General features: G+C 35.7%; 2 protein-coding genes across 5 annotated transcripts in view; one reads left to right on the top strand and one right to left on the bottom strand.

Moving 5' to 3' along the window:
* Positions 1-3882, top strand: part of abcg2a (ATP-binding cassette, sub-family G (WHITE), member 2a) — a 29380-nt gene extending 25498 nt beyond the window's left edge. The window contains exons 15-16 of the mRNA XM_079589519.1: positions 872-945; positions 3428-3882. Coding sequence (XP_079445645.1) covers positions 872-945; positions 3428-3578 — 225 coding nt within the window. The 3' untranslated portion in view covers positions 3579-3882. The remainder of the gene's footprint in view (positions 1-871; positions 946-3427) is intronic.
* A 628-nt stretch (positions 3883-4510) lies between these two features.
* mcoln3b (mucolipin TRP cation channel 3b) lies at positions 4511-24249 on the bottom strand. Of its 4 annotated transcripts, XM_079589541.1 has the most exons (15): positions 23402-23761; positions 23209-23238; positions 22142-22365; positions 21873-22040; positions 20388-20541; positions 20199-20277; positions 19201-19297; positions 17754-17853; positions 15545-15657; positions 13836-13985; positions 10718-10819; positions 9038-9160; positions 8493-8699; positions 6262-6389; positions 4511-5218 (listed from the first exon to the last, which is right to left on the bottom strand). In XM_079589541.1, exons 3-15 carry the CDS (start codon positions 22361-22363, stop codon positions 5197-5199), a joined length of 1665 nt encoding a protein of 554 aa, XP_079445667.1. In that variant the 5' UTR covers positions 22364-22365; positions 23209-23238; positions 23402-23761; the 3' UTR covers positions 4511-5196. The 4 variants fall into 4 exon arrangements, 3 of the variants coding, with proteins under 3 accessions (XP_079445667.1, XP_079445666.1, XP_079445668.1); XR_013794965.1 differs by lacking the exons at positions 23209-23238; positions 23402-23761 and adding an exon at positions 23965-24152 and having other exon boundaries at positions 9034-9160; XM_079589540.1 differs by lacking the exons at positions 23209-23238; positions 23402-23761 and adding an exon at positions 23965-24249.
* Between the last annotated feature and the right edge of the window lie 4 nt (positions 24250-24253).

The raw sequence follows: 24253 nt of genomic DNA, 5'->3' as shown, positions 1-24253 counted from the left end.
TAAATCATGCTAAAGCTAGTCGTTTCACTGTCAGACAGGGCTTCATACTCCTCCAGTTTGTATTAATGTTGATCTCAGTTATAGTTATTGAAGCTGAACTTTATGAAGATGAGTAATGTTGCTTCGGCAAGGTGGTGAAAAACATTTATCCATCTTTCCCTCGCGGTTCAAAATGACCCGAAGCCCTAAAATTAGACTTTTTAAAAGGTATTTTATTAATAGACTATTTAATTAATTTTTTACATTTAAATTACTATATTTTATCAATAAATAAATAGTAATTTAAAAACATTCATCACATTCTTTCAACTTAAATTCAAAATCACACACAGGTGAACAAACACGTCTATCCATATGGGAAAATAGTTTGGAAATGATAATTGAAAATAGTTTGTCATGAATTATTATATTTGCAAAAGTTGCTCTGTGAACATCATCCTTCCCTCACGTTTTGTAACGGAATCTTCCCTCGCGGGTCAAAATGACCCGGAGTCCTAAAATTAGCTTTTTAAAAAAAAAATTTAATTATGCAATTTTAGTTGTTGTTGTTATTTTATTTAACTTTAAATTACTAGATTTGATCAATAAATAATAAATAAATAGTAATTTAAGCACATTCCTCACATACTTTCAACTGAAATTCAAAATAACTCACAATTTCATGCATAACTCTTTTAATTCAGCTCAGAATATCTTAGATTGTGTGTCTTTGCCGAACTCTTGTGGAACAATAATAACATAACATGATATTTCATGACTCTTGCCACTAGATGTCCTCATATCTCTATATGGAGCAGATGAGCTGTTCCGCTGGGTTTTGTTGAATGCAGAAGAAATAATGTTTATTTATGGTTGATGATGATTGTTTCAGGCTCTGGAAATCAACGAGTTCACCGGCCTCAACTTCTGTGACATCAGGAACACAACCGGCACGCCAGAGGAAGTGTGAGTATGAAGCATAGACTGTGGAAGAGTGTGTGTGTGACATCACCCGTAGTGTTTTTTGAAGAGCGTTTCTGAAGCCCAAAGTGGGCGGAGCCGGCCGTCGCCATCTTGCCCGTGCGCCACTCCCGGATAAACGAACGTGCGGCGAGGCGGATTAGCTGAGGTGACGTGATGCTAACGCTAGCAGACAAACGGCTAGTAGTGACATCAGCTGCAATCCACCTGTCACTCAAGTGGCCACGCCCTTAATTATGCAGAACTTTAAAGCTCAATATAATTTAAACGGATGAGTTATAAAAAAATGCACCCCCCTCACAGTCGTCATGAAGGACAACATTAGCTATATAGACCAAAACCACTTTTAGCAACAGTCTGTAAACATGTTTATTTCTGCTGTAAAGTTGTACAGTTTAACATGCGGGTCTATGGGATTGAGTCTCTTCTGGAGCCTCTAGTGGCCAGTGGAGAAACTGCAGTTTAATCTCTCAGTGTTGGATTCAAGAGAGAGACGGGGCGGTTGCTGTTTGGTTTGAAGCTACGTGACCTGCTGATCAGTGGCGATTTATTTATCCAAAAACGGCCAGATAGAAACATTGGATCGGCTCACATCTGTGCCGTGTGGAATCAAACCGTGTTTTTGAGACTGTCTTTGGTTCACTGCAGTTTTAAAGGGGTGGTTTACTGCTTTTTTTCTTTGCATGATTGTATTTATGGGGTGCAATATAACGTCTTCGTTTTTCGTTTTTTTTTTTTTTTTTTAAGCCTTATTTTTCATTAATTTCACCTTTATTGTAAGCTGATTTCTCCTCTGTCATTTGAACGACCGGTTGACTTCCTGATTCTATGAAACCACTCCCTCAGAAACAGGCATGGGCTCAGATTGGTTAGTTGGGCCGGTGTGTTGTAATTGGCTAAAGTGCGCAGTGCACGTTGTCCGGAAACTTCACGCCCATCACCTTTACGGGCGAAAGTTGCATGTGCTCCGGTCAAATGTAAATAATGGTTTCTATACTACCGTACAGTTTGAGCCAGAATCAGACCCAGAAAGCGGCAATGAAGAGAGTCAAGCAGAACCTCCCCAAACACGGCTGTTACAAAACGTTTCTGAATGGTAAATTTTTTTTATTATTATTATTCTATTCTACAATTATTATATAATAATTTCGATACGCTGTTACTTGAAAATGCCACTGCTGACACTTGTTAGCTTTTGAGATACGGGTTTCTCCTGATTAAACATTTAATATAACTGAATAAATGACTGAGTAATACCGCAGCTGAAGTTTGCTGTTGCGATTACATTTTTTTTTTTTTTTACTTTATACACGTTTGTCTTACACACAAAATAGCATCGAACTAACTGGCTACTATAAACAAACAGCTTTGGCATTGGTTTACGTACTTCATCAAATCGAAAAATTACTTCATAAAGTATACATGGAAAACACATTTACAAAATTAGTACATAACTACAAATTGCAGGTTCAAAATGTTTGTACGCGTTTGTCATAGACACACGAAATAGCATAATTAAGTGGCTATAATGCGAGCGCTGGCATTTGTTTACGTCCCTGATAAAACTAAAACTACGTCTGAAATTATACATGCAAAGTTAAAATGATTAAGTCTTACTTACAGGTTGTGGCCCAACAACGGCTGTCTCTGGGTTTAAAGTTGGAACTGCTTCATGTTTTAGAAACAGTTTCTTGTTTAATCCGGCATTGAATTCGTGGAGATTCTGGAAGCTGTCTTCCGTAAAATGCGCAGCACAGAGAGCTACGATTGTAATTATCAGGAACATAATAAAACAGAAATTGTAGCCATTGTTGACGAACTACAGCGTCCATAGGAAGCCCGAACACAGAAGACATGACAGCTGGGTGAAAATAACACACTTTCGACGGCATGGCTACAGCTCTCCACTATAATTCTTCCTCTTCCACGAACCCGCAGAAATATGGCCACGCCCCATTTTTTGCATATTCCGGAGGGAGGGTTGATGTAAATGTATGGGTTAGCTACGTATAAAACCCGGGAAGTATCTCGTTGTAGTCCCATTCGAGTCGTTTTTGTAGGCATTAAACTTCCTGATTTTTAAAAGACAATATATCTGCTTACGTTGAACTTTCAGCGCAGCAACTTTGCAGATACTGTTCATGCACCAACAGCAACATTACACACTATTTAAAATGAAAAAAGTGAAATCGCAATCAACCACCCCTTTAAGCAGAAAATACTCAGCAATGCTGTACACTTATGAGTTTACACATGGTGTGTGTGTTAAAGCAGATTAATAACACCACATAGACACAAACATTAAAAGCTGGATTTTCACCACAGGGGACTTTAATAGAATTAACTTGATGTAGCAGAATTAATATTAAACCATTTAAATTGTTCATCCAGTGAACACTTAGTATTAAGCTATAATCTACAGCACTGTTGCTCCGCCGCTGATGTTGTTCTTGTCTTCTCACTGCAGCTGCACCAGCGGCGAGGAGTTCCTGCGGGAGCAAGGCATTGATTACTCAGCCTGGGGTCTGTGGCAGAATCACGTGGCTATGGGAATCATGACCTTCATTTTCCTGCTCATCGCTTACCTCAAGCTGCGCTTCATCAAGAAGTTCACATAGACTCAGATCCTCGTCTTCCTAACACACTCCACACTTGATCACAAGACACCGTTTTCACACAGAACCAATCATCGTGTGCGGAAGTCATGCAAACACATACAATCATCCGCTGACAGAGTTATCAGCATTACCTGTGCTCAGGTGTATTGCTCTAAAAAAAATGTATCATAAATATCTTTGCTTTGCCAATGTTTGACAGTTAGTTCATTTTGTCTGGTGCACATGTTTTTCTATGAGACTAAACTAATATTTCAGCAACATTTTCATTTATATATTTTGTTAAAATAAAATCAATACAAATGTTCACATTGTTTGTCTGTCATTTTAGGCTATTCATGTTTAAAGAGGACATGAGAAATCAAATTTGCCTTGATCTTCAGAGTTTCAGAGATTAAAACGTCCTCATTGTAAACAAAGCATTTCTTTAATCAAGCTCCAAAAACAGCTCGCTTTGAGATTCCGGGATCTGTGACATCATACATTTGCATATGCCCGACTCCAGAGCAAGACATTGACCAATAGTTACACGTCATCTCACCATAGGCTCCGCCCACATAGCTCATAGGCCCCGCCCACATAACTCATAGGCTCCGTCAACATAACTCATAGGCTCCGCCCACATAACTCATAGGCTTCGTCAACATAACTCATAGGCTCCGCCCACATAACTCATAGGCTCCGCCCACATAGCTCATAGGCCCCGCCCACATAACTCATAGGCTCCGTCAACATAACTCATAGGCTCCGTCAACATAACTCATAGGCCCTGCCCACATAACTCATAGGCTTCGCCCACATAACTCATAGGCCCTGCCCACATAACTCATAGGCCCTGCCCACATAACTCATAGGCCCTGCCCACATAACTCATAGGCCCTGCCCACATAACTCATAGGCCCTGCCCACATAACTCATAGGCTTCGCCCACATAACTTATAGGCTCTGCCCACTGGCGTTCAGTCTCTGAAATGAAAGAGTGTTTGTCCAGTTTAAACCGCTGGTCTGAGTTTCTGGAGAGACTTCAGAAGATCCAGCGTCAGAAACAAGCGGAGGGTTTATTTTAATGGCGTCCTGGATCGCGTCGCAGGATTATATGTTTGAAATAATATTTACTGATACAATTCTCAAAAGTATTTCACAAACATGATTCATATTATACTTTCTCAGAAGCTATACAACTATTTTTATATTTAAAAATGAGACCTGACTACATAAATGACTCCCCTGACTGGACACATAATCCACATCTGAAACATGGTCTCAAAACCGTATTTTATTTGAAGCTTTCAAAAATAAAAAGATGAAACATTTCATTATAAACACAAACAGCACAACATTACAATGAGACAAACCGGTTTGAAAATATAAAAATGTTTCTTTACCCAAATTCAGCATGTCCCCCAGTGCAACTGAACAAAATATTCACAATAATTACACTAATTTACAATCTTTCATAAAGTGAAGAGGATCTAGAATGTACTAAACATGGATGTGCTCAAACAAAAGCAAGTTTAGACAGCTGTGACATTCATTAGCTTTCTATACATTTATATACACTTAATAATACAGATATTTCCCCTTTCTATCCAAACTCCTCACGATCGTTGTGAAGTCCCGGTCAGTCATCAGAGCCGCACGTCCTGCGTCACAAACACACAAATATCACCTTTAATGTCGGACACGGACACACACGGACACGCTTTACCTTCCCTCGGGTCATTTTGACCCAGAAATCGTTAAAAAAACTAATGTTTTAATGTCAGAAAATAAAAATTATGAGAAAACAATTGAGTGTTCATCAGAGGTGTCCAAGACCCCCAGGACTTTTGTCCCACTTGAACCAGTTTTGTGGTTGAAATGTAAAAAAGTAACACATCCTTCCCTCTCGGGTCAATTTGACCCCTTAGGAATGAATGGAATGCTTTATAATAAAAAATAGTAATAATACATTTAATTTTTAAGTGCTTTTCTAGACACTCAAAGACGCTTTACAGTTATTGGTTTACATTGATAAAACAAATAAACAAACAAACAAACAAACGTAAAAAAAAAAAAAGGGTACTTCAGTGCACACACACAAACAAAAAAAAACCCTCAAAACTCAAACTAATGAATGAACTATTTATATTGTCTACAATACAAAAATATATATACAATTTAAAAAAAATGTGATGATGTCTACATGTGTATCTGAATGCACACTGAAGAGAAACTGACTTTAGGACCCAGAGGAACAGCTCATTTGCTCCATATAGAGATATAACACCATCAAGAGTCATGAAATATCATGATATATTATTATTTTCTCACAAGAGGTCGGCAAAGACTCCCGATGTAAGATATTCTGAGCTGAATTAAAAGGCTTATGCATGGAGTTATTTTGAATTTAAGTTGAAAGTATGTGAGGAATGTGCTTAAATTACTATTTATTTATTGATCAAATCTAGTAATTCAAAGTTAAATAAAAAAAATGTGCATTCATTTTTTAAAAAATGAAATAAAATAAGCTTTCTGGACAATTTTTTATAATTAAGTATAATTTTAGGGCTCCGGGTCATTTTGACCCGTGAGGGAAGAATCCGTTACAAAACGTGAGGGAAGGATGATGTTCAAAGAACATATTTTGCAAATATAATAATTCATTTCCAAACTATTTCCCATATGGATAGACGTGTTTGTTCACCTGTGTGTGAAGCAGCACATCAGGAATCTGGTCTCGTTCACACTGAAGTGTCCCGATTCTGGAGGGTCTTTACACTGCATGATGAACGCCTGAAGATCTGACACGGGCTCTCCGTCGAGACGCTGATGCTAAACAACAATCAGTCGCACATACAGTTTGGACTCAAAAAACATGAAATGAATATGTATAGTAAGAAAAGCATTTAAATGTATTTCTTATGTCAAGAGGTTAGCCAATCACAACTGAGCTCATTTGCATAAGGCATGCGATGTGATATAAGATTACAACTATAAAAACAATCAAAAAATACAGCTAATCAGAAGAGTGAGTGGGCGGAGTCTCTCTGCATTTGCAACCAAATCAATCAAAAATCACAGCCAATCAGAAGAGCGTGTGGGCGGAGTCTCTAAAAGCGCACTGCACTCACAACCAAATCAATAAAACAAATTTATTTTAAAATCACAGCCAATCAGAAGAATGTGGGCGGAGTCTCTCTGCATTCGGACTCAAATCATCACAGCCAATCAGAAGAGCGTGTGGGCGGAGTCTCTCTGCAAGCGCACTGCACTTACAACCAAATCAATCCAAAATCACTTCAAGTTCCAGCAGGTCAATAAACTTTTATCTTATTTTACATTTATATTCCTTTATCATCAAGGCTACACTAGAATATATTGCCGCTGATAACGGATGTTTCATTTTTCTAAATGTCATCATGTGTTAACAAACAAGTATTCATTACTTCAATGAGCTCATTGTTTCTGCATTAAATTATTACATTGTTAAATTAATTAATTTTAAGCAAACTGTGATTCTGTATATATACATTTCTGAAATACATAACTTAGTTTCCTCTGATAACCGATCACTGTAAATTGTAATGTGGACTCTTTCTGTAAAGCTGCTTTGAAATGATGTGCATCAGACAATCGAAACATTCAAGTCTTTGCTTAAGACACATTATTATGTTTTGGCTTTCAATGCTAGTTGAGCTTTGACATCTTAAACTGTGGGTTATTTCATTTGTACTTTGTGTGTTATTGTCTGTATGATAATTTGTTTTAAAGTCTTTGATGGATCTTGTTAAAGGCACACTGTGGAACTTTTGACCTAAAGAGTTGAAGCATGAGTTGTTTTAAATGATTCCTCAGGCCAATATACAGTGTTTGACACTATCAATGCTCCGAGCGGGGCTGTCCTCTTGAAATACCGCCTATGTAAGTTTGGAGGAGACGGACCGTCTTTGGACAGGTCATGTGACCTGGAGAACGAATCACTTTACGACCGTCACGTGACCTCAAGCTCTGATATGCTCAAGGAGCTAACGCTTTTGCTACTATTCTTCCGCCTGCTCGACTCCTGGCCATGGCTGAGGCAAGGAAAAGTTTAAAACTGCTCCTGCTCCTCCTGTTTCGGGACTCTGAAGATTATTCAAGGGGCGAAGAAAATGATGACTGAAAATAAAACATAAACATCGGCATAAAAGTGGATATATAATGTAATATTTACTGCGAAGTCGGGAATTCGTGAAACAAAACTGATATGTCAAAACCTACTGCCGTTTGTAGGCTTCAGTTTGTTTGTCCTTTTACACATTCATATATGTGTTTATTATTCGTGGCTTATATGATTTTATATACAAATGTCTATGTATTATTAGAGGCTTATATGATATTTTAGATTCAAATTCATAGTTTACTACAGGAAAAACACAAATAAGACGACGTAAGTCCGAATTAAAGACAAGATGACTCCAAAACCAACACAATAACAACTTAGTTTTAGGTACAAAACGTCTATAACCTGCTCCTGCCGATCGACTGTCCTGCACAGTTTATCTCCAACCCTAATCAAACACACCTGAAGCAAACAATCAACGTCTTCAGGATCGCTTGAAAATTAAAGTGATTAGAGTTGGAGATGAACTCAGCAGGACAGACAGGAGCAGGGGTGGGCACCCCTGCTCTATGCGACTTAACGTTACCTGACCAGTTATTTTCTGCTCACTTTTGTGCAATTCATTTATTAAGTGGATGTCTTCTTTACTTTTGCGACAGTGCTGCGGCGCTTGTGGCCTCTAGGGAAAGTTAAAGGTCTAGCGCCCCTAGTGGCCAAAAGTTCCGCGGTGTGCCTTTAAGCACTTTGGTCAATTACGATTGTTTTTAAATGTGCTATATAAATAAAACTGAACTGTATTGTTTAGTGCTATACAACACCAGCGGGTCCCTCACCTTCATGGTGTCGTATGTGTCCGTGATGAGCGTGATGAACAGACTGAGCACCATGTAGATGAACAGAGACACAAACGTGTAGAGATACAAGCGGCTGAAGAGCCACACCACGTAACTCTTCTGCTGCATGTTCTTAAAGGTGGCGAACATGTCGTCGCCGTTGATGAGCGAAAACAGGGTCTCGGAAACCACGTTCAGCGTCCGGAACTGAGGAGGACAGACAACACACACATCAGCGCGGCTGGGCAACACACACATCAGTACGGCTGGGCAACACACACATCAGTACGGCTGGGCAACACACACATCAGTACGGCTGGGAAAAAAAAAACATTTTTTAATTTCATCGTTTTTTAAATGTGGTTCTCAAATGCCACAAATCGATTTTTTTCCCCATATTTATTTATCTATTTCCCAAAAGCCAGTATTAATTTTCCTGCACTGCTCACAGGCTTGCTGTGAGATTTGATGCATTTTCTATTAAACTACAGTTAGAAAAGTGAAATCATAACCCAGCAGTGAGCCGTATTCTGCCAGTGACCTGCCTTGGTGTGGTACGGTCCCAGCACGATCCAGCCGCAGAAGCAGTAGCCGAGGTAGATCATGGCGGCACAGCAGCTGAAGCGGATGACGTTGGGGAACGCCGCTCGCAGAGTGATGATGAGGATCTGACCAATCAAATACAAGCAGAGTCAACAGAGGGCGCAATCACAGTACACCAACATCACTACAACTACATCTGCTTTTGCTCAAGTCCACCCGCATACTGATAAATATACAGAAATTATTACTTTCTATAGCAAAAAATTGGATAAAACGATTTTTCACTTTTTTTAAATAATTTTCTTTCTAATATTAGAAGCCTTAAATAAGGTCTCATATGTTACATGCATTAAAGAATTTATTTCTATAGCAAAGAAATTGGATAAAAAAAATATTTTTATAAAAAATATTTATAATAGAAACCTTTCAATAAGGTCTCATTTGTTAAAATTACTTTAGAAATGCATTATTTAATACTTACAGTAATTTTAACAAATGAGACCTTATTGAAAGGTTTCTATTATAAATATTTTTTATAAAGAAAAATATTTTATCCAATTTTTTTGCTATAGAAATAAATTCTTTAATGCATGTAACAAACAATACCTTATTTAAGGCTTCTAATATTAGAAAGAAAATTATTTTTAAAAAGTGAAAAATCGTTTTATCCAATTTTTTTGCTATAGAAATGCATTATTTAATACTTAGAGCATTTAATAACCTTTGTTAATGTTAGTTCACAGTGCATTAATTATTAATATTAACAGATGCAACTTAGTAAATGTTAAGATTAACGTTAAGATTAATAAACACTATAGAAGTATTGTTCATTGTTATTTTATGTTAACTAATATAGTCAACTAATGTTAACAAATGAAACTGTAAAGTGCTATTAATGTAATGTTAAATAATGTTAAATAAATATTCACCACTTATTGCTCTTAACAAAAAACTACAAACTACACAAGGTAAAAATCAACTAAAATAACATTTAAATGGGTGATTTGTGTAGATTTAACTGCTTAACTGCCTCTCATTGCTGAAGACGCTGGCGTTTTGGTTGTTTTTATAACACATCACAAGATTAAGTCTGTATAACATTACAACTTAAATTACTGTAATTGGGCTTTTGAGTAGTAAAAACACACAAGTATGATGTGAACACACACCATATCTCAGAAGGAAATGTTGACATTTTTCTTAATAATATACAATACTGCGATGCATTTCAATACAGCGTTCATGTTGCAAAAAGCAGAAACGTGACCCTTGACCACAAAACCAGTCACATGGGTCACTTTTTTGAAATTGAGATTTATACATCTGAAGGCTGAATAAATAATCTTTCCATTGATAGGACAATATCTGGTCGAGATTTATAACTATTTGAAAATCTGGAATCTGAGGGTCCAAAACATTTTAAATATTGAGAAATAAATGTTTTATATATTTTCGGTAGGGAATTTACAAAATATCTTCATGGAACATGATCTTTACTTAATATCCTAATGATTTTTGGCATAAAAAAAACAATGTTTGTTTTTTGACCCACACATATGTTAGTTGCTATCGCCACAGATATACCCGTGCGACTCCAGACTGGGTTTGTGATCCAGAGTCACAATGATTTGTCTTCAGTCTCCTGAAAACTGCAGTGAGAAGTGAGAATGAGCAGGTCGTACGTTGTATTTTTTTAAGTATCCCATGAAGCGCAAGACCCCGATCCACACGAACATGGTGCCGGTGCCCAGCAAGATACTGCACAGGTCATAACTCGCCATGGCCTGAGAAAACACACACAGAAAGAGCTTAGAAGAGTCATTGCACTCAATTAACCGAGGTTTAGATTGATGACGTCAGCAATTAACACCATTGCTGCATTTATTTGATCAAAAATACAGCGATATTGTGAAATTTAAATCATCAGTTTTCTATGTGAATATATACAGGGGTGCACATAACTTTTTCAGTGAGTTACTCAGGTGAGGACCAGGAGATGGTGTTTGGTACTCACCCCATATGTAGCTTGGCCACAGCTGTCAATCATGACGTCACATTTCCATTTTTATAGCATAAAATAACTAACTAAAACCAAACTTATAAAATAAAAATAAACGAACACTTAAATTTACATCAGCGTGAAAAGAACGACCTAAAATGATAGAATTTTTTTTATTTGAAGTGTTATTTGATTGTTCAGATATATGTATTTGTATAAATTAAATATAATTAATCCTTATTAAATATATTAAAGAGCAGTGAATTTTCTCTTTTTATTTTGTTGTTTGATCAATATTAAGTGTACAGAAGGCATTAGGTTTATTACGTGCTGTCACTTTAAGAGTGTGCAGACCCAATTGCACTGATGCACGGTACGTTCTGTAAAGACATAACCGACTGTGTTTACGTGAATACTCTCCAAAACGGACATTTAGACATAATGTTGTGTGTATTTGTCCATTCAGACGCGAAAGAGAGCTCGATTCAGTCCTTGCGCGCAGCGTCTATGTGCGGGGCTGCACGCTTCGGGTCGTGTGTGTGTGTGTGTGTGTTCGCACAGAAAAACATACCGAATAAAGCTGTCTTTCGCGTCGTCACTCTTATTCAGATCTATCCATATGTCTGCTCTTCTCTTTCTCCCAGACGTTTACATTTTTTAACGATTTGAGACATACATGAAGCGCATGCCGACTCGGTAGATCAGCACGTTACAATTCAAATGTGCGCATCTTCCACAAACGCAAATCAGTTCTGACTGGATCACTTCCCCAATCGTCCCTCCCTTACATTTCCATCTAGTTTTTATTCGTCATAGTGGTCGTCATTTAAAACAAGGTTATTATTTAGTTATCGTCTCGTTTTCATCTGTGAAAAATTTTAATTAACACTGCCTAGGTTGCATTTTGGCGACAGTACGCAAAGGCGCGTAGTAACAAGTGGCATTACGCATTCCTGATTTTTGTCGCGCATGCGTACCTGCGTACCAGTTATGTGCACCCCTGGATATATACATGGTTCCCACTCTAAACCAAATGTCAAATTCCCTGACTTTTCCCAGACTAAAAAGATGAATTTCCATGACCTAAAATGAACGGCAAAACAGGCTGATGTTCTGCGGAGCACCGAGCTGTTTTGTTTTGTAGAAAGCCTTTCTTTAAAGTAAATTTGTTTTGTATAAATCGTATCTTAATTTTTGGCCTGTATTTAATAAATGAGAAGCAAATATATAGCCGACAACATAATCATGGAGGCGCGCCGCGGTCACTTGCATTGCACGTGAATTGGAGCACATCTCATCATAAATTAACCGAAACTGTGTATGCCTCACAAACATGAGAAATACATCTGAAGATAGCTTGGAATGTCTTTAAACGAAACAATTTAAAACTAAAAGAAATAGGCTACTCTCGGATTATGTAATCAATGATGTGGGACCTGATATCCATTTATGTGATATTCATGCTTTATTTCTTACAGTAAAGCACAGTCCACAAACAACCTCCCTATAATAAGACACATCTCTGGAGGCACGCTCCAAGCACACTCATCTCATCCCATTTCCCACATTTGTAGTAATGACACTATAACCAATCCGGAAATTGTAACGTGTGCACGCGAAAAGTCCGTATTATAATTTTTTTGCAAAGGTCCCCTCAGGGGCTCCGTAGAAAGATGTGAAACAGCGCGATAAAAAAAATTCGGTATAGAAAAATTACATTTTGATAAATGGAAACTAAAATTTAAAGCAACAAACTAAATTCCCTGATTTTCCATGACTTGGACAAAAACGATATAAAATTCCCTGACTTTCAATTTCAATGTCAATGTCCTTTAAAAATTCCATGACATTCCCGAAATTCCATGACCTGTGGGAACCCTGTATATTTTAAAGTGTAATTTATTCCTGTGATCAAAGCTGAATTTATCATCATCACTCCAGTCTTCTAGCCTGGCTAACGCCAGACACAATTCTCGTTGAGACTTGGGTCTGGGAACCACATGTTCATTTTCTCGTATTTGAGGCGTGGTTTACGAATGCGCCGGCGCCGTTTATTGGGTGCTAAGAATGTCTATCAAATGCGCCTGTGCGTAGCTCATAGCCAATCGTTTCCATTATACCAGATGACGTATGTAGAGAAATGGTTTAACGCCAAACGCTGCTCTTTTTTCTAAATAAAATTGCGATCTAAACTACTTAGAACAATATCTAAGGCTGCATCAAAAGGTAGCTTCGCGTCTGCTGCCATGTTGACTCCATAGATATAAACAAACTGCTTAGTTGTGTCGCAAAGATGTCGTCATCGTCTTGCTGCTCCCTCCCCGTTCTGTGATTGGTTCCCTAAACGAGGCGAAAATCAGGTCCATGGTTTCCAGACTGCCTTTCAGCGAGAATAAAATCGCGCTGCGCAAAGGCAGTCTGGGGAAACCCAGGCTACCAGTCTTCAGTGTCACATGATCCTCCAGAAATCAGTATAATATGATGATTTGATGCTCAACAAACATTTATGATGATTATTATTATTAATGTTAAAAACAGCTCATATTTTTGCGGAAACCGTGAGGCATTTTATTTTCCAGGATTCTTTGACGAATAGAAAGTTCAAAAGAACAGCATTAATTTAAAAATGAAATCTTTTAGAACGTTATAAACGTCTTTACTGTCACTTTAATGCATCCTTGCTGAATTAAAGTATTAATTTCTTTAAATGTACCCCAAATCTGCCGTTTTCGACATGTTAATTTAAGAAAAAAGGCAGTCACATGTGATCTTCTGTAAGTTGTGCTGGGCTGGCTTCTCACCTTGAGCTGGATGATGATCTTCAGCAGAGAGCCGGTGATGGTGAGAACATCACTGACGATGATGAGGATGTACCAGCCGTTAATGAACTCCATGCGGTCGGAGAAGGACACGCGTTTGCTGTAACGACGGGAGAAGAACGCGGCGTATTCCTAAAGAACAGATCAACATTGCATTACTGTCTGAATTTTGATGCTCTACGAATAAAATGATCATAAAAGTTTTCCATGGCCTCAAAAAAATATTAAGACCTACAATTAAGATTTATGTATTTGAAATGCATATAATAATTCCATTCATTCGGAGTTTTAAAATAAACAAACTTAATGTGATGCATTTTTTATAAATGAAACGGGTAGCATTTTGTTCGACACTCAAACAAATCATGCCAAAGTTTATTTACTTGCATACAGGTGCAATTTTAATATGGTGCAAAAGTTCATATATTTCAGTAATTCAACTTAAAAGGTGAAACTAATATATTATATAGACTCATTACATGCAAAGTGAGATATTTCAAGCCTTTATTTGTTATAATTCTGATGATTATGGCTTACAGCTTATGAAAACCTTTTCACAATATTCTAATTTTGAATTTGGGGTTTTCATAATCTGCCATAATCATCAGAATTATAACAAATAAAGGCTTGAAATATCTCACTTTGCATGTAATGAGTCTATATAATATACTAGTTTCACCTTTTAAGTTGAATTACTGAAATAAATTAATTTTTTGTAACCTGTATATTTGATTCTATTTAAATCATATTTTCAAATGGCTTAGAATCAGCATAAATCTAGTCATTGAGAAAATGTCATTTATCCAGATAAATAAAAGTAATTGTTTTCACAACGTGTGGATATTCAAGCAACATTTTAGTTGTTAAAATGTATGATTGAAATAAACTGGATTTAGTGATGATAAATTCACTGCTTTTAGTGGATTTAAAACACTTTCAGTTAATTAGTGCTATTTCAGAAATCTGACCCCAGAAATATTTCATGTATGATTGACAAATACGCATCACATTTATCATTTATTTTTGTAAAACTGTTTTTTTATATACAATTCAAATACCGTTACATACTTTTTTTTTTGAGTGTGTGTGCCCTATATTCAAAGTTACTCAGAGAAAAACATAGCATGACTAGAAATATAAACTTTTATGACACTTTATGGCAAGTTTTTGTCCTTTTTAGAGCTTGACCATATAAATCGCCATCCACTTTCAATGTATATAAAAAGGCAGCTCAGACATTTTGTGTTTCATGGTGAGTGATTTCCTTTTAACTCAATGAACAATTGCACAAACATCACTGAACAAACTCACAAACTGCAGCAACTATGGACAGTATATTTAGATTTCCTAGATAATGAAAGCATACATCCTGAAATCCCTCTGAACATCTTTCATCTTGTGTGTAATCAAAATGAAAAGATTATTTTGCACCTGGCTTTATCATATGTTCAGATCTATCTACCGAAAATATATGCAAAATTGTGCATATTTAATGAGAAAATGCATAATTTGCATAATTAAACATACAAATTTCAAAAACTTGTAATACATTTTTTTTATGAACTTGTGTAAGTAATCAACTGAGGAAGTTTCATGGTGATATCTATTATTTTAAAATTGTACCCTATTCACCTGTAGTGTCTCGCCTTAACTCAATGAATAACTGCACAAACATCACTGAACACACTCACAAACTGCAGCAGGACTCCAGCTTTCACCGAGCGCGTGCAGAGGAGCAGCGACAGCAGGAGAATCAGAATGACCATTATGTCAAACAGAACCATAATGTACATGTCCCTCTGGGCTATAGACAAAAAACATTCATTAAAATCAGTCTGAAGAGCATAAACTAGGGATGTCAACGATTAATCGGCGATCGATTAATTGTCGATAATACATTTAATCGATACAACTTCTCGATCATGGATTAAGCAGTTCATGCGCGCGCTGCTCAACCGCGCAACACAGCGAGTGCGTTTTGTTTGGGACCATTTTACACCTTCATCATGACTAAGATTGTGTGTTCATTCGCAGCCTTTGTTTTGTGCAAATGTAAGTTGTAATATTGTGTTTATTTTGTGTATGCCGATCTATATCTGAGTTATCTTATACTGGAGGCATCCCTGAGTTAGCGCTGTAGCGCGTGATCAGCTCCAGCTCAAGCGGCACTGCACGACTAATAATGACTATTGGCAGGACTCTCATATTACATAACATTATAAAGAGAACAATATTGTAATAAAACATTGTGCATTATTTGAGTTTAGTTGCTCCAGGAAGAGCGCGTCCACAACATCAACATCTGAATGAATGGCACGCAACTTATCAAGTTCACTTGTGCATTCGCGTCATTGTGTGCAGAAATAATGTGTAATATTATGTTTATTTTTAATATATCTGATGAATCTCATATAGGATGCGTTTTTTTGAGTTAAATAACGCGCTAGCAAACTAAGTGCTCCAGTTTAACGGCAGCCTTCATTCAGCGCGCGCGGCTCAAACAGAAATACACGACTAATAATAATGATTAATAATTTGGGACTGACATATTACACAACATGAGAACACTATTGTGTTAAATGGTTGTGAATGCATTGGGTTTAGTTGCCGTGTTCAGTGTGTTCAAGGAGAGCTCGTCCACAGTCACACACTCTGCATCTGAGGCGGCGCTGGTGACACGTTGTATAGTAGTCATTATATTTGATAATTAAATAATCAATGTCATTGAAACATTCATCCATCGATCATGGGAATTTGTGAAAATGGACATCCCTAAACAACTATAAAACATCAATTGAGCAATATAACATGCATTTTTATTCAGTATAAGCAATATTTTGCTTTTTATGTTAAAGACACTATTGATACCGTGAGAAATTTACATTCTCAGGAAAATAGCCGCTTATCAGTTAATCGTTAATCGATCGATAAGGTCAATCAACTAATGATTAATGAATTAATCGATCATTTGCATCCCTAGCACAAACACTTTTCATAACGTGGTGTTTCAGATTAGTGGATAGAAAATATCCAAAGTACACAGTTAAGTGTTTATTTTTTTGCACTTTTTCTATTTGCATCTGTAGATTTCGATACATATCTTTAAAGAGTTTGTCCTCCACTTCAGCAGCAGTTTTAGATTTATTCCTGTCTATATTCTGAAGGTTTTTACTGAAGGGTTTGTTCATATATCATTCATAGTGGTTTATGTAACATTTTATTCCTAAAACATGGCGAAAATTTTTATTTTTTAAATTTTTAAAAAAAGATCCAAAATCCCCTCAGTTAAATCCTTTAACTCTAACATGTCAACAAAATCAAACAATAATTTTGAGCCTGGCTTTATCCAATGTTCAGATTTAAGTTCTGGAAATCACTATTGTTTATGAATAATTTGCACATTTAAACATTTCAGAAAACTTGTAATACAAAAAAAGTGTGTAAATCTTAATGTAATAATCAATCACCTGGGGAAGTATGATTATAGCTCTTTTTAATAGAGATATCATCTCTTTTTAATTTCAATCTATTCATATGTGGTGTCTTAAAGATGACAATGCTCTTAGGTAGATTTCTTTTATCACAATCAAGGGAATTTTACATTAAAAATTGATTGGTTAGAACGAATGCTAATTTTTCATGAAAACATTCCAGCCCAACATAAAGCTCTTTAACTTTTTCCATCTGGTTAATTTTTTAATCACTGTGTCAAAATAATAAAGTGATTATTAAAGCTGAAGTGTCCGAGACTGTCCAAATCAAATTTTCTCCAAGTCTGCTCTACGTTTCATAGGAATACTTCCTTACACGGCAACACAAGCTAATTCATTATTCAACAGAAATGAATCAGAAATGAAAAAAGGGATTTGTAAACAATGGAGAATCATGGGAAAGACTCACATGCACCAGTCACGGTCCAGTCTCTGCATTCATAGATCTGCACATCGTTGTCCAGGTCAATCCCGATTCTCCCACTGTGGGGCTTGTTGTCAAAGGTGATCTGCTCATTAAAAATAAATAAAAAGACGTTTATAGCCCTTTATTTTTATTTACAAATGTTCGAAATCATTAAGAATTTTTTTAAAGAAGTCTCATATGCTCAACAAAGCTGCATTTATTTGATTGAAAATGCAGTAAAAAAAAACTTGACCCATATGTTCTGGTCATGCCCCAAATTATTCAACTTTTGGCAGTTATATTTTGATGCAATCTCAAAGATTCTGGCTTTGAAGATCTGTCCTTCCCCCCATATAGCGATTTTTGGCAGACCTCCGGACGAACTTAATTTGACAACAATTCAAATAAATGTAATAGCTTTTACCTCTCCAATTGCTCGTCGGAAAATTCTGACTCTGGAAGTCACCTTTACCACCGTCGTTTAAAGCCTGGCTATGTGACACGTTGTTTTTCTTAAAACTTGAGAAGATAGTTTACACTCAGAGACATGGCACAGAGTCCTGGGTATCGGCAACTAACCTCTAACTTTACTTTTTTTTTTTTTTCTGTATTATTATTATTTTAATTAATATTAATATTAAATAATTTATTTTTATCATTTATTTATTTTAAGTTTACTTAGTCTTCCTATCCTACTTATTTGGTTTTGTTCGTATGTCTGACTGGCTATCGTGAGGGTGGGTGTTGGGGAGGGATATGGGATAAAACCATAAAAGGACTTTGGTTTTGAAGAATTGTTTGTTCTGAAAATATAAAATGGAGACTGTATTACATTGCAAATATTGTTTGAATGCTGTTTCCAATAAAATATATAAAAAACAACAATAAAAAAACACGCACTAAAACTGATTCAGTTGGGCCAATTTCCCCAAGCCATTCATTCATACGTTTCCCCCGTTTTCACACACACACACACACGTTTTAATATGAAGTACGGGGAAATGGAGTGAGAAGTTATGGATTTGTATTTAGAGTTTCAAGAAAAACAAGTCATAATTTCAAGAAATGCACTTAAGCAATCGAGAAAAACTGCATTACTGTGTAAATCAGCAGTTTTCTGTGTAAACATATTGTTAACTATAATTTATTCCTGTGATCAAAGCTGAATTTATCATCATTACTCCAGTCTTCAGTGTCACATGATCCTTCAGAAATCAGTGTAATATGATGATCTGATGATCGAGACACATTTTTTACATAACCAAAAACATATTTGTCTGGAAACGGGGGTATGGTCATGTGTTCAGTAAAGGAAAAACCTGCAAACGTTCCCAGCTGAGAATCCTTCCCGTTTTATCCCACTCATGAGTTCATGAATGTAAGAGGAAACAGAGACGAACGTCAGAGATGAGCAATAATGTAATAATAACTGGAAGGTCATGTGACATACCATAATGTTGAAGACGTAACAGTCTGGAAGCTCGTGATACTGAACCGTCTCCAGGTTAACGGATTTCAGAGTGAACTTTACAGTCACTGCCAGCAACCTGACGAACGCACACACACACACTTACATGTGGGGTTTTCTAAAGATCTCTACAAAAGTGTGTGTAATATTTACATAAATATTTGATTTAATACAGTGCTTTTTTTTGTATAATAATAACATTTATTTTATATAGTGCCTTTAAATGTTACTTCTCAAAGTGCATTACACAGAAAAGGATATGATGTAAAAGTAAATGCATAAATAACAAGAGAGATAAAAACAAAACAATAAACTAAACATACAATGTTAAAGGTAGGGTAGGTCAGAATTATCTAAAAAAACTTTTATTCAAATTTGTTTAAACTGTCTTTATATATCAATACATAATTAAAATGCAAGTACTTTGAAAAAGAGAGTATAAAAACTGAGTGACTCTAGTGTATTTAATCTTCAATAAACACAGCTCATTAATTACATTCACTCCCGCCTAAAAACGGGTGCGCGACTGCGTGGGCGGAGCCAGTAATAGCGGCGGTAGTCATGGCGACGGAGAGTGACAGTCGCGCAAGCCAATCACTTGTTTCGTCCCGAATGGAATTAATGAGCTGTGTTTTTGAAGATTAAATACACTAGAGTCACTCAATCTTTATACTCTCTTTTTCAGAGTACTTACATTTTAATTATGTATCGGTGTATAAAGACAGTTTAAGCCAATTTGAATAAAAGTTTTTTTTAGACAATTCTTACCTACACAACCTTTAATACAAGATATACAATATGCTAGTACACTACAAAATCACATATAAAGAATCACTGATATACTATTATAGTTCTTTTAAATAAATAAAAAATTTTTTGCCTTGGCAGCTATCTGAAATAAAATAAGTTTATTGTATTTTATTTGTTTTTAGTTAATAATAACAACCCTGCATTATACATGTTTTCTATAAAGCCGATACCTCTCGAAGTGCAGAGTAAAGTTGAGTGGGTTTGCTGTGATCGTGGAGAAGGGATGTAGTGGATAAATCAGCGAACACTCTGAAAGAAACCAGCAGAAGATGCAGGATTGGTCATGTGCATGTGAAGGTGTTTCTGAGCAGGCTCTCGTCACGACACACACACACACACACACACACACACACACACACCTTCATCCACATGAGTGTCGATGCGAAAGCTCTCGTTGGCTGGTGAGAGGCTGCCGTTGTGGTAGAACTGCTGGCAGATGCTGAGGGGAATGTAGACCTCACCGCTCTTCTCATACTCATGGTTTCCCAACGTTATGCTCGGCAACATCAGAAACTGCACGGGGGGGAAATTTACCTTTTAGGATTTTCTATTTTTTGTGAGAATCTCGAACTTTGATCGGCCAGTGTGAAAGATGCCCATGAGAACAATGCATTTGTTTAAGCTTGACATCAAGGATCTACACACACAAATAATTATATATATATATATATATATATATATATATTAGGGCTGTCAAAAGATTAATCGCATCCAAAATAAAAGTTTGTGTTTGCATAATATATGTGTGTATAATTATTATGCATAAATACACACACATTCATGTATATATTAAAGAAATATTTGCATTTATATACTGTATATACATTTATATAATTTATATTATATATAAATATTTTATATATAAATATAACCAATTTTTCTTAAATATATACATGATTGTGTGTTAAATAATTATACACAGTACACACACATATATTATGCAAACACAAACTTTTATTTTGGATGCGATTAATCTTTTGACAGCCCTAATATTTATTTATATATATATATATATATATATATGGCATGCAATTTAAAAAACACTCGTGCAATTTAATCTAATCTTATGTGCACTTTAAAATATAAATATTTATATACTGTATGGCATGCAATTCAAAATATTTTTTTCCATCTTTTGGATACATTTTAATACAAATATTTATATAAATCACATGCCATTTAAATATCAATTTTGCATCTTTTGTGCACTTTTAAATATAAATATTTACATACTGTGTGGTAAACATCTTAAAATATTTTTCTGTCTTTCGTATACATTTAAATACAAATATTTATATTATCGAATGCAATTAAAATTTCATTTTTGTTTGTGCACTTTTAAATATTAATATTTACATGGAATCCAATTTAAAATACATTTGTGCACTGTAATCTAATCTTTTTAAATGCACTTTAAAATATAACTATTTATATACTATATGGCATACAATTTATAATCTATCTTTTGCATCTTTTGGCAACTCTAAAAAAATATATTTATATATGGCATGCAATTTGAAATACGTTATTTTCCATCTTTTGGCAACATTTAAATATAAATATTTATATACGGCATGTCATTTAAAATAAATGTTTGTTTGGTTTGTGCACTTTTAAATATTAATATTTATATATAGCATGCAATTTAAATGCATCTGTGCAATTTTATCTAATCTTTTGTGCACTTTAAAATATAAATATTTATACACTATATGGCATGCAATTTAAAATACATTTTTTGGCTACTTTTTAAAAAATATTTATATATGGCATGCAATTTAAAACACGTTTTTGCATCTTTTTCTTTTGGCAACTTCTAAATATAAAGGTTTATATATTCTCACCTGCTCCACGGTGTAAGCGATGTGTGTGTAGACGTCGTGTTTGGTGTAGACGGCGTGTGTATTGGCGCTGCTCGCGCTGAAGTTCTTCAGGAACAGATGCCTGAACGTCATGAGATTCTCCTCCTTAAACTGGACCACCATCTGATTACTGAGACCAAACGACACCAGCTACACACACACACACACACACACACACACACGAGAAAGCAGCCATTTTAAAGCTTTTTTATCCTGCTTAAAGCATCGTTTCTGCCTGCGACTCGCAGTACCTGAATGGTGACCACAGCGATCTTCAGGATCTGCAGGATCAGCTTCCAGGGTTTTCTTCTGCGAGCCGTGTATTTGTCACAGGGGTTCATGAAGAAATACTTCAGCTTCCTCCTGAACTTCTCCTCCTCCTCCTCCGCCACCGGATCCCGGACCGCGTGGGATTCAGACCAGTTTCCGTTGGGATCATTAACGCATAGATAAGCCTCGCCGGAGTCGTCCATGTCTGAGAAACCAGTGCAAACATCAGCATTGAGAACAGCGTTTACATTTCTATTGGAAATGGATGTACTATGGATATGACAATTAAAAACATTTCATTGTAAAAATGCCCAAAATATGATATATGTCGTGATTAATCAGATCTAACATAAAAGTTTGTATGTGTATATATAAACACACACACAAACTTTTTGTTGTTTGTGAATAATTCATTTGACAGCATGAAATAAATAAATTATATATATATATATATATGTGTATATATACAAGATCAAATTTTATTAAATATTTCATTTTAAGTATTTCATCACTTTGCTTGTGTGTATTCTAGCAGATATATATTTATAGTGTTATTCTGATGATATTTTGTGCATTATTTACAGCAGCTTTTGTATTTAATTTGTTTTATAGCCTAGGTCATATTCATTTAAATTTGTTTTATACCAAAACAAAAAACACACAAAAAATGTATGGCACAAAATGTTATAGTTGGTTAGATAAAAAAAAAATAGTACCTTTTAATAATCAGGTTTTGGTGTTATTGTTCAATAAAATATGATCTAATATATATATATATATATATATATATATATATATATATATATATATATATATATATATATATATATAAAACTTTAATGTTAGACCCAATTAATCACAATATATATAATATTTTGGGCATTTTTACACCAAATTACAGTTATTGTTGTCATGGCATATGCGGTTACATATAAATATTTGGTTGATGTTGTTACGCATGGCAATGTCTAATGTCTATGTTACAAAAAAACTCATTAAATAAAACAATATAAACTCCAGGAAGCAAATAGTCATTAATGCTGGAAACCTCCGATATCCAGCCGGCGTATATCAGCATCTATCAGAAATCAGCAAAGAAAACATATATGAGCTTTGTAAAACATCACATGATCATATGAACTTGGATATGAACTCAAAATGACCCATTCTACCCCTGAAGTTCTTGACAGTATTAATAAAACTATGGAGTAGACGTGCAGTAATGTAGCTCTTCCACTCACCTTCTGATTAATTGATCCACATTCCTGACGGAGTCACGTGACACTCGTCATGTGACATGGATTCCAGCATCAATGACTAATTTGCTTCCTGGAGTTGATATTTTTTACTTTATTTTTTTTGTAACATGTAAACACAGACATGTAACAACATGAAGAACCACATATTCAGGAGTTGACACTCGTCATGTCACCTCATCAGAAACTACAACACCCTGTGATGCCAGTGTATCACGGTTACTCGCATTCAAAAGGACATATAAAGTCATAATTATGATGTAAAAAGTCAAAAGTATGTCATAAAAATGCATTAATATGACATACTAAGTGAATATTATGGCACACTAACTAAAATTTGACATACTAAGTGTCATAATTTCGACCTTTTATGTAATAATTGATTTAATAAATTTAGTGGAAATGGGCTTCCATAATGATCTGAGGTTATATCACCGTTTAAAGCGGAGCAGATATCTGTAAATCAAAGCATTACATGCAAAAATCAAACCAAACGCAACTGTTCACAGTATTAAAAGCCGAATTGCTCAGTAAATCATGATTCTCACCAATTACAGCAGATAGCAACGGCATCAATTAGTTCTCAAGCGGTGAGAGAGGAGCACATTTATGTCTTTGTTCTGAAATAACTTCCATAAAGTCGATGAAAATCTGAAATCAATTCGGATTAAAGCGAATTTCCACTGAAATGAACCGCGTTGTGTTTCTTCAGACGCGCTCAGTGCTGACAGTCAACAGGTGAGGGGGGCGGGGCTTCCACTAAACACCGCGAGGATTGGCTGTGCGGTCTGTCAATCACACGAGTCTCCGCCTCTGTAACCAATAGTAACCGTGTGT

This window comes from Phoxinus phoxinus (genome assembly GCF_949152265.1).
Source record: "Phoxinus phoxinus genome assembly, chromosome: 18".
Taxonomy (NCBI): domain Eukaryota; kingdom Metazoa; phylum Chordata; class Actinopteri; order Cypriniformes; family Leuciscidae; genus Phoxinus; species Phoxinus phoxinus.
The sequence above is the reverse complement of the archived record's forward strand: the minus strand, read 5'-3'. Positions and strand labels throughout refer to the sequence as shown.